The sequence below is a fragment of the Penaeus chinensis genome, chromosome 3, assembly GCF_019202785.1.
Source record: "Penaeus chinensis breed Huanghai No. 1 chromosome 3, ASM1920278v2, whole genome shotgun sequence".
NCBI lineage: Eukaryota > Metazoa > Arthropoda > Malacostraca > Decapoda > Penaeidae > Penaeus > Penaeus chinensis.
Genome location: NC_061821.1, coordinates 10,014,910 through 10,029,860, shown reverse-complemented (window position 1 = coordinate 10,029,860; position 14,951 = coordinate 10,014,910). Strand labels below are relative to the sequence as shown.

The 14,951-nt window shown below is 36.4% G+C and overlaps 1 protein-coding gene across 1 annotated transcript; it reads left to right on the top strand.

Annotated features, from left to right (window-relative positions):
• Nucleotides 1–2,408: 2,408 nt before the first annotated feature.
• Nucleotides 2,409–6,520, top strand: LOC125045787 (the record flags this gene model as incomplete). Its single annotated transcript, XM_047643262.1, has 2 exons — nucleotides 2,409–2,708; nucleotides 4,879–6,520. Coding segments are annotated over 2 exons (525 nt in total), but the record flags the coding sequence as incomplete, so codon positions are not given.
• Nucleotides 6,521–14,951: the final 8,431 nt, after the last annotated feature.

Below are 14,951 nucleotides of genomic sequence, written 5' to 3'. Positions count from 1 at the left end.
CACGTACATACACCCGCCCATCCACACGTACATACACCCGCCCATCCACACGTACATACACCCGCCCATCCACACGTACATACACCCGCCCATCCACACGTACATACACCCGCCCATCCACACGTACATACACCCGCCCATCCACACATCCACACACCCGCCCATCCACACATCCACACACCCGCCCATCCACACACCCGCCCATCCACACACCCGCCCATCCACACACCCGCCCATCCACACACACGCCCATCCACACACACGCCCATCCACACACACGCCCATCCACACACACACACACACACACACACACACATACACACATACACACATACACACACATACCCGCCCATCCACACACGCACGCGCGCATATATAGTTACAAAAGACAGTTTCAATTCCTATCGGTTGAGAAACCACATAATCTTAGTGTTTCCTTTATTTGTGAGTGTGGTTGAATTATATTGTTGGTACGCCAACTAAACACTTGTTAACGTTTGTTTGAGTTTACGATTTTATTGACAGCACGCGCGAACGCATACCTAAAACACACACACACACACATTCACTCACTCACTCTCTCTCTGTCTGTCTGTCTGTCTTTTCTGTGTTTTACACAAGGCATTTATGTGGGTGTGTTTTATTAACAAGATAATTCTGAAGTAATAAGGTGTAACATGCCGCAACGTGGTTGTGTTCGCATCAAGAGCCATTTTAGCCACATCCCTATTGGCATCATGTTCATATTTCGTGACACATAAAACGAAAACAAGATTGCTATGTGCTGTCATTGTCATAAACACTATTCTTTTCCTCAGTCAATCTCTGTCAGATCATTTTGGAAAAACTTTTTTTCGTAGGAATGTGAGTATTATGGTAGGTTACAAACATTGTGCACGTCGGCTGCCTGGCTGAACGAACTTAGTGCCCAACACCTGTTGCACTAGCGCTCCCACCTCCTGCTCTCGAGTTTTGTTCCGTTTCACAAAAGCCACAAGAGCTCTGTGTTCAGTCACGCGTCAGTTTCATGATATCCGGTCGGTTTGTTAAAATTGCTAGGCTCGACCCAGAATATTTATGCATATGGAGATGTATATACACAGAAATAAACGCATATTCATCCATCTGTCAAGCTATTTATGTGTATGTATACGTATCGTTTATTTTTGAGTCCATCCATGTGTATGTGTATGCTTATTCACGAGTCGGGCCTCTTGCAAGTTACCGAACGATCGATGGAGAGCTATTGTTTACGCCTTTTGTTATATTTACTCTTGTTTCTCCGAGATATGGCATTATGATTTGCCAGTCATTAATTTGCTTTATTGTGTGGGTCCATGCTGATGATGGCACTCTAGCTTACGATGGATAATCGATATCCTTGCCGACTCCATAATTGGTGAATATTCCAGTCGGAGGTATGCTCTGAAAATTAGACTAATTATATTCAGCCACCGTGAAGTTTTTTTTTTTTTTTTTTTTTTTTTGTTTATTTAGTCATTTTTTACTGAAACCAAAGTTGACAGAAATTCTCGGAAAATTTTCAATAGATGCAAAATTCTGTAACGTGTAATCTTAAGTGGGATACTCAAATTAATACATTTCTATGTTGATTAACCCTGCATGTAATATTTTCTTTTGTTTCACTACCAATCCCTAATACGGCTGCTCCCTTAACGCTGGAGTATTGGTCCAAGTATTATTCCCACTTAGCCTTCCACCATAACTGTACTTTGCTTAACAAAAATCAGCAGCACTAACTCAATTCACCTATTCTGGTGTTGGTCTCCCTCACTCCTGTCCACCCTGACCCTCCTCCATCGCCACGCCGCCACACCGATTACAGAACAGCTCCATCGCCACCATCACCACCATCGGCGTCGTAATCATTACCATCGCTCAGGAAAGAGTTCGTCGTCACACAGTCGCCGCCATAGCCTGGGAGAGGTGATGGCGTCGGTCTTCAGACAGGTAGCTCTTCCCAGCTCGTGTGTGTGGAGTGACGCACTTGGTCACCGGCGCCCGTGTATCCAGTCACCCTTTTTTATTTCGCTTATTTTTTATCGATGTGTGGTGTGATTTTATTTTTCCTTTTTCAGGTTTTTGACGTTTTCAGTGCACATCTTTTATATATAATTTGTATACCGTGATGCATGACATTTAGACATGTGCAGTTTCGTGAAGCATGTGGTGAAGGATCGATGTAGCGTTCTTTTTCATGGTTTTTGTCTTGTGATGGTTATGTGGAAGGCCTTGTATACTGAGTTTTTTGTAGTAAATTGTTTCTTGATGTTGGTAGTAATTGCCAATTTAGATTGTGTATGTTTTCTTTTGCAACTTTTTTTTCTGTTCCGGAAAAGAATAAATGTGTTTCTGTCATTTGTTTTGCTTAAGTATTGTGACGTTATTCTAAATATGTGATCTGTCAAAATTTTATATCATGTGATTACACCAATGACTTGATTGACGAAATTCCGTCAAACCTCTTCAGTTTAACCAACTCCAAGTGTCTGAAAAAACCTCACTCCTATTCCTGTGCTTTAACTGCCTCTTCTATTTCAGTAAAAGAAGCGGCTGGCTTCCTACGCATTGGGTCTCTCAACGTGAAGGTGCGGAAAACAACGGAGGCCTTCAATAACCTGCTGTCACGTGAGGTGGAGTCTAAGTTGCACCGTAGTTGGGGCTCCAGCGACTCCATACCTGATGCAGTGAGTCCCCTACGCCCCCGATCTGCTGGCTATCAAAAGAACCGGTGATGCGGGGCTTTGTAGATGAGAATCCGTTTCATTATTTTGATCGATATGATTTTAATTTTGATTTTTGGAGGGATTGGGTTAGAAAAGGATGGTTGATAAAGAGGTGTAGTGAATTGAGGTTATTTAGGAATTCTAGCACCAAGGAGCCTCTTAGGTGAGAACATTACACTTAAAAAACATGTTATGAAAAAACATTCTTATAGCAATCAGTATGCTCGTAGTTGATCACGCCATTCTTTCTTTCTTTTTTTGAACAAGAACATTAATATGTGTAAGATTTTGTATATGAGAATGAGTTATGGCTACTGAATGTTGGGAATACTAAAACAGGTGATTAAATAAGATCAAGAGGATGCAAGAGTTTTAAAGGAAAAGTTGGTGAGAGTCAAAAGGATAAGTTGGTAAGTCTCTCAGGGCGTGATAACAAACTATAGTAATAAGTAAGGTACAATATATAATTGATAGCAAGATGTAGTAGGTCATATTCACCTGAAGCAAATAAGTAAAGAGTCAGGGCTGTAGAATGTGCCCTGCTATTGTAAAAATATATATATAATAAATTCATGAATATTATTTTATATGGGCTAGGATATCTGGTCACTGTGCCTTTTATATTATAAAAATGGTACATATCAAACTAAGGATGCTAATATTAAAATGCAGAGCTTAATGTGCAGTTTTTTTTCTTTGGCCTCCAAAAAGGGTTTATATATTGGCAAAGCAGTTTTTTTCTGCATTATTTTACATAGATCACTTGGTTGATGGCAAGATACCTTTTTTTTTTTTTCAATAAATAAAATAATGAAACTGTCCATTAATTCAGTTCTACCAGTCTTTCATGAAAACTTCTCTGAACATTTGGTGACAGGAATATATTTACCCTAAATCAAAGAAATTAATTGGTATCCTTTGCTTATATAAAAATTATTGTATAGCATACTCTTGAGAACCCCAAAGTCAGTTTCCAAAAAGAATTATAGTAAAGTTTTCAGGCTGAAAACTTAATATGCAAGTTTTTGAAAAAGAGGTCTGGAACCCTGCCCTTAACTGGAAATTTAATATTTAACTAACTTGTTTCTTGTCTTTACAGTTACACTACTGACACCAGGAACCTCTAAAGTAAATCAGATAAACATACAGTGATAATATAGACTCTTTTTAAAAGGCTAAAGAAAAAAAGTATTCATGGCACAGGGTGTCCTATGCATTACAAAAATGTTTGCAGATGGAATTCTGCGAAGTGTGTAGAGTGAGCATTAGCGAGTTATATTAGTTATTTCAATTTGGTGAAATTATAAATGTTTAAACTTTGATTTCCACTACACTACAGACCATTACAATATATTCAAATAGGAATTTATGGTATTAATCAACATTATGCAGTTCACTAAAAAAAATGAAAAAGTAATTTGTAACATAGAAACATTTATATACTGCAAAATATAACCCTGATTGTACTCATACTGTAAATCCTCCATATTGTAATTTTTAAAATATACATTATGTTTATAGTAAATAGGTCTATGCATACAACAATACCCTTAGCAGTGTGTATCTTTAACCTTACCTGCCATATATAAAGGCCTTGGTGTCTGTTGACCATATATCCAAAGACATGCCCTAACCACTGGGAGGGGATAGGTTGCACAAAGCCTGGGTCTAGGGGTTAACCCATTGATGACAAGTAAAATATTAGGTAAAGTGGCAAGGCTGGGGTGTACTAGCATCCGGGCTATTATCCAGCTAATGGTTAGGCTAGAAAGCTGTCATCCTGGCCACCAGGAAATCAGGTGTCACCCAGCATTAGAAAACTTTTCACCATGATATGAGTGGGTTGATCAATCATTTACTCACATATCTTTTATAATTCAAAATGAAAAATCTTTTTTATAATATAAGGTATAATTGTTCATTTTCGTGCAGTTACTACTAACAAAACATAGTGAAAGGTTTGCCACTCACAACATTGTAGCCATTATGAGTATTCCTGTCCCCCATGTGAATCCCACAGAAACATGTTTTGAATGTAGTTAATAAAAAAAGAGAGATAATGGTTTAAATGTTAGTGACAGTTCTATACAGTTCTAAAATGTTCTCATATTAAGAGAATTCATCCTTTCAGGATAAGGAATCCAAGTCCATGCCGCCACCAAAGTTTGGACCCATCAAGAAGAGAAAAACCAAGAGAGACCGTGACTTTGTAGCCAGCCGTCCTGTGTCTGCATACCCTGCCTTGGCTCCTACGGAAGAGACCACCTCTACCTCCTCCACTGCTTCTACAGTGCCGCCTATAAATGCCGACTCTGACTCTGACTCTGCTTATGGCTTTGGATCTGAATGGCATTAACTAGATTTTAATGCTGTTCAGATAAATGGCTTTATTGGCAGCATTTTTTGCAGACAGTGGAATTTTTGCACTGTATATATACATCTTCCGTAATGATAGACATGCTGTTAGGGGGTTAGATATTACTGCATTGTCATTGAAGGATCCTTAGAAATGGTAATGATTGAAGAAATTGAAGATCTTATTTAATATTAGGAGTTTGTTTGGAAGAGAAGATCTAGTTTTAAGAGGCTTCTTTCTTATTAATAACACTGACAAGATGTTTTTGGTTGAAATTATTAGTTTTTAGTATAGTTTTAGTATTAGATTACTAATGCAAAATCTATTTTATTGATTTTCATAAGTGCAATTTTAAAAATCTCTCATGACATTCCTTTATGGTTGTGTCTCCCATGACCCAAATTAGAACATCTTGTACAGTTGATTGGTCACAGATCTGCCAATATATTACTAAAATACTCATACAAGATGCCATCTTTCCTCCCTCTTTATGCTGTTGTCTTTTAAACACTAACAGTGGATAGAGGTCTGACTAGATTTATATAAAGGAATATATTTAATTTTACTTGCAATATGTTAGATTGTTTGTTAGATTGTTACAAGAGTAGTTCTGTGAGTAACCATTTGTACTTAAATTGATTAGTAGAAGTGATTGAATCAGTATTCTTGGTAATTATGTCACAAAATTTGATAGATGAAAGGAAGTGGTAATGAAAAAGTTTCCTTAAGTCTCGGTCAGCGAACATGCACACTATGGAAGGTTACACCAAATAGTTTCAGAGCACAAATCAGCTCAAAGTTAACCAAAGGATAGCATTTTTTTCTATTCTTTTTTGGCACATTCAAGAGAAATTCTTTTGTGGAATTCCTTGTGTGTGCTAAAATGCTTGGTATTACTTCTCTTGCTTTACAGTCACTATTATTGTAACTCAATTTTGAGTGCTTTTAGTGAGAAGCTCATCACCAGTCATGGCAATAAGTGAAAAACACAAAAAAATGTTATTTAGTGTCTCAAGTTATATTTAGATGTTTATTTATTTGTTTTAGCACTGTACAATAATATCACTACGCAGATTTTTAGGTAATTATTTTCTCTTCCACAACTAATTGTTTCCTTTCTGAATATTTTTTCTTTCTGTGGTCTGTCACTTTTATGTTTATATTTACAAGAAGTTGCAAAGTAATTTATTTTTTAATCAATCTGGTGTTGATAATTGGTATATCAAAATGTGATGGATACTCGTTTGAAATTGACCCCAAGGCTGTTTCTTTTAGGATGCTGTGAGTGCTCTTTTGTGTGTGTGTTATTGGAACAGAGCAGCTCACCGTTGTAAATTTATATGAGTATCCTATTTGGGATCAGTTTTGATGATATTGATTGAAATATATGAGGAGATATTCTCTTTTAATACTTTTACTGTTTTATTTTTTATTATCATCCTTAATATTATTTTCTTATTTTATCACAGCAAAAATAGGTGTCAGTACTTTAGATACTGATATACTAAAGATTCTTGGTACTTGTTGATAAGAGCAAGTTAAAAAGTTCAAGTAACATTATCAATCTCATGTGCCTTGTGCATCAGACAATCTCATGTCTGATGTACAAGGCACATACCACCTGAACACATCCAAGTCGTAGTTGATCTTCATTCAAATGAATGGCAGCAAAGAGAGCTTGGGAACCATTAATAAGGCTTGATTGAAGTAACTCATGACAGAAATAGGCCTGTGTTTAGTTAACAAAGACTGATTCTTTACATCATAAATAATCATCAAGAGTTTCTACCAATGACATGCAAGTTGATATAACAAGCCACTTGAAAACCTTTCTTACTTGTTTTCTACAGGAAACAAATTACATCTGGTTAGTAATAGGTATCTATACACCCTCTCCAGTTATTTGAATGGCACCAGGGTAAGTGACCAAGACAGTTTTAGTCTCTTAATGGCCATGGCTGATTATGCTGTTTATTTTTCATCATGATGTAAATCAATTTAGTCATTTTTGTTTTAAAATTGTTAGATTCATGTCATCATCTATGTGAAGGCAAAGCACACACAATAATCACTGGAAGATGTGATGAAATAAATAACCCAGTACATCATGCAAAAGCTTCAGGTAAGATTTTATGAAAAGTTCAGTGCTTGCACAACTGACTGATTTAAGGAGACCCTCCCCTTTCAAACTGGTTAAAAAATATGAAACTGACATTTAGGCTTTGGGTATGAACTTTCTCTCATAAGGTTGAGGAATTTCTTGCTATGCATTTTGAGGAGAGGATTTTGCTCAATCGATGGTACCTCCCTAAAATTTGTTTTGAGAGATCTGTTCATAAAATGGACTAGGCATTGTCTTCAGATCTTTTGTAAAGTATCAAATATTTGCAGTAAGTTTATTATAAGTTTATGCAGATCTGCATGCCATATATAATTATAATTTTGATATACCATAAGGTGTGGAAAATATGAAAATCAAATTTTATCTCTTATTTGAGGACTCTGAAGAGCAACTTGTATATTTTTTTTAAATCTTTATCCTTTAGATTTATCATCTAAAATGAGATCTCATTTCCTATTTTTTCCATGATAATACTTCTTTCTCAAATAGAGTGGAACTTCAATATTTATATAAATACATACTTATTTATATATAAAATTAACCTGGACTTGTACAATATATGAACATGTATAGATACATTTATTCATATAAATACATACATATTTATATATACTACAATTATACTATACTTGTACAGTAAATGGACATGCATTAATACATTTCTCCTGATATATTTATGTATACCCTCATCACTAGTGCATTCCTGGAGTATATCTGATAAAACATGTTGGGTGGGTTTACATACATCTCCATATGTCTCCTTAGTTACACAGCAAGTTCCCACTACTCTTACTTCTCATCATCCTTCAGATTTATACTAATAAAAAGATGGAGTATACTATTAATCCACTGACACTAGGAGGGCATTTACATAAATGCTATATCCAGGGTGATTTTAGTTTACCAATTTTCTTAAAGTTAGTCACCAAGGAGTCAATTACTAGTCTTACCTGATGTCCCCTGGTTAACTTTTTTTTTTTTTTTATTACCATTAACCCATCAGATCCAGTTGCTTCATGACAATCACATAGTCCAAAATATAGGCCTTAGGCTTATGTGAGCAGCTGCTCTAATAGGCACATGGCTTGTAGGCCAGGCACACACGAGTACTCATGCGTGATTGCAAGACTCTATGCCTCCCTTTATGCCAATGTTATTGTCTCTTTTTATGCATAAGTGTTTTTAGTTTTTTTGCCATTTTCCAATGTCCATATTTGTCACTTGATGTGCCTTACCCAATAAACTATAATAAACTATTCCTTACACAGATTCCATGTCATCTCTCTTGATAGTCCATAACTCAGTACAAGAAAAATAACTATAAGTAACATCTTGTAATTTGTGTCTTTTTTTTGTAATATTCAATTTTCTGTAATACAACCTGTGCTGCCAGTCACAGCAGCCAGGAACAGGATGGAAATGGCATTCTCCCTGGCACTGGCGCTCTTCCAGGCCAAACACCAAATGACTCTCATCACCCTCCCAAGAGGTTTCTGCACTCGTGGCTAGTCTTTCCATCAACCCAGCCCTCAGCCAAAATGTTCACAAAAGCATATTCCCATCACACAATCAGATTTTCCTATGACAGCATGTTCACATCACCTGCACCTCAAGCCAAATATTTTCATAACATGATGGTCATTTATCTTCCATATCAATGTCTTGTAAATATTGTGTTAGTAATCAAAACACTGAAAGTATTGTTTGACAAGTGAATATCCACTTCAATGGCCCCAAGCCACATCAAGATTTACAAATCCTGTCTGTAAATCAATGTTAATTTTAGCTGCTAATCCCTTTATTCCTATTTACTCTACATACAATGTATTTGCTGATATCCATCCTCCTCCTCCTCCTCAAGTTCCCCCTACCCCTCTTCCTCCCACTCACCCAAAACACACCCCATCCTCTCCTCCTCCATGTGCATCACCATTCCCTCTTCCTTCCCCATTATCCTTACCACCCCCAATTAGATGCTCCATTATGTCACAACAATGTTCTCTGGATCCCTTCCCTCCTGACATTTTTCCCAATACTTTACCACTCTCCCCTGTTCCCTTATTTCATTCTCTGGATTCTCCTACTTCAACAACTATCATTTCTTACCAAATTACCCTTTAATTGTTTCATAATGGCAATTTACAGTTTCCTCATGCAATGTTACTCTCCCTTCCTCAGACACATACTCTCCATTTGATCTGATTGCCGTATACCTTTAAACATCCCCTTTTACAAATCCCCATTGTATTCCATTTGCTCCCCCTCTATTCCCTTTTCACTACCATTCTATCCTACAGCATTCTATAACCTTTGACATCTAACACATCGTATCCTGATTGTTAATTCATTTCCACCCATTTCACCACAATACTTTACCATAGTGTTATATGACCTTTGTTGTTTAGCACATTTATTTCTTCTAACTATTAACCATTAACCATTTAAGGTTGCTTATTATATCTACACTGGCCATGACATCATTGTTTATGGACAGTGTTGTACCTTGGACACAAGAGCATTCATTGAGAAGAAAAGGGAATTTCCCTGCATCTAGGATTTTGAATGCCTAGATTTAAAGATATTACAATTTGCCCAATATGACCAGCAAGTTTGGATATAACCAACAGATAGGTTGGGGCAACATCAAAAGTTGGATATTATAACAAATTTGAAGAAAAAAAAAGAAACAAAGAAAAAAAAAAGCTTGTATGATTGTGCCTACCCTTTTGTTTGAAATAATGCCTTTTCTCAACTCATATTTTTTCAATAATTTTTATAACTGGTTCTTATACTCCATGTTTTTCAAGTTTATTCTTATTGTATGCAAGCAGGTACATGCACTGTATATTATCTATTATTTCTTCTGTGTCCTCCCCCCTATAGGTTTTATTTCTACTTATCCTTTAAGGTGCAACTATATCAAATTACACCAAATTTCTAGGTAGATAGACATTGGCTTTACAAATTAAATTGCATTCAATATGTGCAGGCTCCTAGGCAGCTGCCCATTTTGTCTACTCCTAAATCCACTTCTTCCCCATCTGAATCCCTTATCACCCATCCCTCCTCCAGAAACATATGTTTTGAAAAAAGTAAGAGTGAGTGTAATTATGAGTATGAATGAGTATGCATGCACATGTGCCTGTGCATATATCTGTGCGTGCGTGCTTGCGGCTCGATTGAACGGCAATCAGGATTTGAGCTGTTCTTTGGTGCACAGGGCTTGGACACTGCTGAGAAGGGACAAAGAGCAGTTCATCAGGAATTTTGCCCAGGTTGAAGGCCATCTTTTAGCAAATGACCTTTTTCCAGCCTACCAAGCCCTGAGAAAACAAAACTCCCAAGTACTCCTCGCAGATGACTGCAGTCCACTCTGTGGATGGACAGGTCATCTCAGATCATGTTGGGTTTGTAAATGTTGATTGAGTATTTTGAGCAGCTGTACCAGGTAGACCCTCCTGCAGTCAGTCTGGACGCAAGTGGGGTCACAATACCGGTGCCAGACCCACCCAACAGCGAGGAACCTCCTACCTTAACTGAGATTAGGGAGACAATCTCTAAGCTAAGGGGTGGGTAAGCTTCAGGCGATATCCCTGCTGAACTCCTAAAGCTGGGAGTGAACCTATGGCATGGGGCTTGTGTGCAGTCTTGACTGCCATCTGGCTGTCTGGTTCCTTTCCCCTGACCTGTTGAGGGGCAGTGTCATCCCCCTCTGGAAGGAGAAAGGGGATCGATGGGATTGTAGTAACTATTGTGGCATCACATTTCTCAATATACCAGGCAAGGTTTCACCCATCGATATTCATAGGATTAGTAAAAAATTCCAAAGAAAGGTGAAATCAAGGTAAGGTCACAAGGTCTAATTGACTCCTTTGTTGCTAAGCACTTTTCAGAGCCATCTATGTGCAGACATTTCACAAAAATAATTAAAATAAGTACAGCATTTTCCAAGCAGCATTAGGTCAACTCAGGGGTGAGACAAGGCTGTGTCCTTGCACCAACACTTTTCAACACTTGCATGGACTAGATAATAGGCAGAGCTACTATTCAAAGTCAATGTGGAGCAACACTGGGCAATATCAAGGTCACCAGCCTCAACTTTGCCAATAATGTTGCTATCCAATCTGAGTCTATGGAATCACTGGTTGCAGTTCTTGATGCATTCAGCAATGAGCCAAAACCCTTGGGCCTAGAGATCTCCTGGCCCAAGACTAAGAACAAGGATTTTTGGGGGAACATGTACAGTCGATACATGCTTGCAGTGAGGACATTGAAGTCACAGAGGGCTTTACATCCCTTGGCAGCATAGTCCATGTCTCTGGGCTGTCAGACCAAGAAGTCAGTAGACAGATTGGCCTGGCAGCAGGAGTCATCTCAATCAACAGGAGCACTTAGAGATGTCTTCAAAGCCTTGATACTGCTAATTTGCAATTTGGAAGCAAAACCTGAATGCTATTAAGTGTCTTGGAGTCTTGTCCTGATGCCTTTTGTAACAAGTCCTAATGCAGGATCATGGGGTACAGTTGGCATTACCATGTGTCCAACTGATGGCTAGACCATGAGACCAGCATGGGAACTGTTACTTGTATAATTCAGGATCACCAACTCAGGCTATATGGGCACCTAGCTTGTTTCCCTACCCATGTGTTTCTCTTTGCAAGACAATCCTGGTTGGAGGAAACCCATGGGATGATCTAGGAAGTCATGGCTTGGGCAGCTCTACCAGACCTATTGTGAGGAGCTAGAGATAGGCCGAGGGCCTGCCTGGAGGTTCACCATGAGGGACCCAGGTGGATTTCCATCCACCTGAAGGGTGGATGCACCCATGCAGCCCCATGATGATGACTTAAAAAATCACACAATACAGTCTGCAGAACATGCCTGACATCAAGAGCCAAGAGGTTTATGGGTTTTGTATTCATGTCTTTCATGTCACAATGAACATCATTGCAAAGTACATACACATTTTTCTGAATGAGTTTTGGGATGCCATGGCATGTAATAAAGGGACGATCTGCCAATAAACCTATGTTTTCCATATTCTTCATTCTGCCTCCCATGGGAGGGAGTAATTACCTCCTTCTGGAAGCTGGAAATTTACATAATTTTTTTTTACAGAGTGTAGGTGATCCAATAATGCATATACCACTGTTCAAAGAACCATGAATATCATATCCTAAAAAGTAGTCATTGCTACCAGACTGTTATCTTCAGATTTTACACTTTCCCTTTATTTGTTTGGGGGGTACATGGTTTCATAACAAGGTAATATTTTACCTCTAAAAAAGGGAAAAAAAATTGCCCATATGTTTCACTTATTTTTTAAGTAAAAAACTGAGAGAAGAGTTTCAGGTTTATGTTTGAATGGAGTTATTTGCATTCCTTGCTTCAAAAAAAATAAAACTGAGAAAAAAAAATATTTGAAATTGCTAATTTTTCTTTCAAATTTTTTGGAGTAATTTTTTGTCATACAGTACTAATATAATTTATGAAAAGAAAATTCAAAATCTGGACTATGCAAAGAAAATTGCTTTGGTCTAATTTAAAATAACCAATTTAGAAGACAACATTTTTGGAGTTCCTTAGGTATTATTACTAAATAATAGAATAAGTTTACAAATAATAGAATAACAAATAATAGAATAACTAAATATAATAACAAGTTGGTATATAATTGATACTTTAGTGACAATATATAAAATAATGATTATATTTTATTAATATTTTGGGGGGATCACTTGGTTTATTCGACATTCACCGTCTTGCATTTGTGTTCTATGTTATATTTTTTTTCTAGAATGCATTCTGAATGATTCAGCAATGTAACCTGGAAGTCGCATGCAAGCCACATTTTAAGTGTGCAAAAACTCTATCAATTAAATCATCTAGTAATTTTCTTTTCTCTTTTATTATTTATGTTTCATTCAAATCCATTCATATCTGGTATAAAGTAGTAGGCTGAACTTATTCTAAATCATATCCAAAGGGTAATGTTGCAATAAAATGCCATAGGATCCATTTTGAATGAGCACATATACAAAAACATGTGAATATCCTTGAACCAACAGTTGTGGTAATGCCTAATACCCAACACAGGAAATGTATTTAGGGGCCTATCTTTCATAGAATAGATTTCCCATGCATATATAAGTATGAAATAACCCACTAACACCAGATGTACATGTCCATTACAGTTATGATTTGCCATTTTTGTTTAAACACATATTGTTTTATCAGTGTAGTCACCATGAACTCAGTTACTAGTCCTACATAACCACACCTGTTTATCCTATTTCTTGAATTTTCTTATACTATTATTATCCCTATTAATGCCATTACTATTATTATTATCAAAGTATTCTCGACAATGCCATTAGTAATGAAAAATAAACTTTCTGATAATTTAAGAAGTAGAGTAAACAAGTAAGACTAGGTAAACAATGGTAAACACATCAATAAGTAAACAAAATTAATAACTGAAATCACAGTAGGCATGGTATATATACATACTCTCATGGTAGCAACACATTAAAATTCTGTGTAAAAAAGGTTTGTTCTTCAGAGGCCAATATGCCCACATGCATCAACCTAGCAGTAGGTCTAAAAATGGCCTGTGTACGTTGTAGGATGTGACATCTAACACTTGTATCAGTTATTTGTTTTAGAAAAGGGAATATGGACTCATACTGAAGGCAGTGGATGGCACTTTATGTTAATGATAAAAATTAACAAAATTAAGACAAGACATGTTTAATCTTCGCCAATAACTTTGAATACATGTATATCTTTCTTCTAATGCTTGCAGTAAACTTCTCAACCATAGAAAGTTGAATTTTAGCTCTGTATGATGGGGAATAATTGCTGAATCCTGCTGATATTTTAAAAATTGCATCAGTGAATTATTTTGTCATGTAAATAAACTTACTTTTCTACTCTGAATTACCCTGTAATCAACCATTGCTGAATTTCTTGCTTTCTAACACATGTAGCAAAGTTTTTTTACTTATTTTGAAAAGGATGGAGTGTACTTTATGTTATAACAGAAAAATAATAATAATGAGCAAAAATAATACATTGATAATAGATACATTCTTAACTATTTTCAAGGGGAAGTACTAATATTAATAGAAACCATTATAAATGAACTTGTCTAAAAAGACTATTAGATATAATCAAGATTTTATATTTAAAGATATAGTAATAGATTTTCTTTCCATTGTTAGTTTATTGTCCCTTGCTCATGTACGGCCATTTGCAGAAAATTGGTAACTTTTTAGTGTACTTGCACATGCCAGTTTTTTTACAAAAAATTGTTAGTGCAGAAAACAGAATTTAGTCTTGTTTCATGGGAAAAAATTGCATTTTATGTTGTTGGAGATAAATGAATACATTGGAAGAAATAACAAAATAAAATAAAATTAGCAAATATTTTACACCTGCTAATATACCGCAATTAGTCAGGAAAATAATATCTGAGATATAATTCACAATTTGTATTTATGAAAGTTTCAATGTTGTATAGTTCTTGCTAATATATAATTTAGAAAAACAAAAATTAGTAACTTCCTAGGATTTTGCAACACTGGACTATTTCTTTATATATGGTCTTCAAGCATAGTTCCTATTTATTACAGAAGATTTGACTCATTTTGAATAGGAAGGATTATTTAGAATATATGAAAGATTATTTACTATGTATGCCGACAGACCATGAAGAAAACAACAT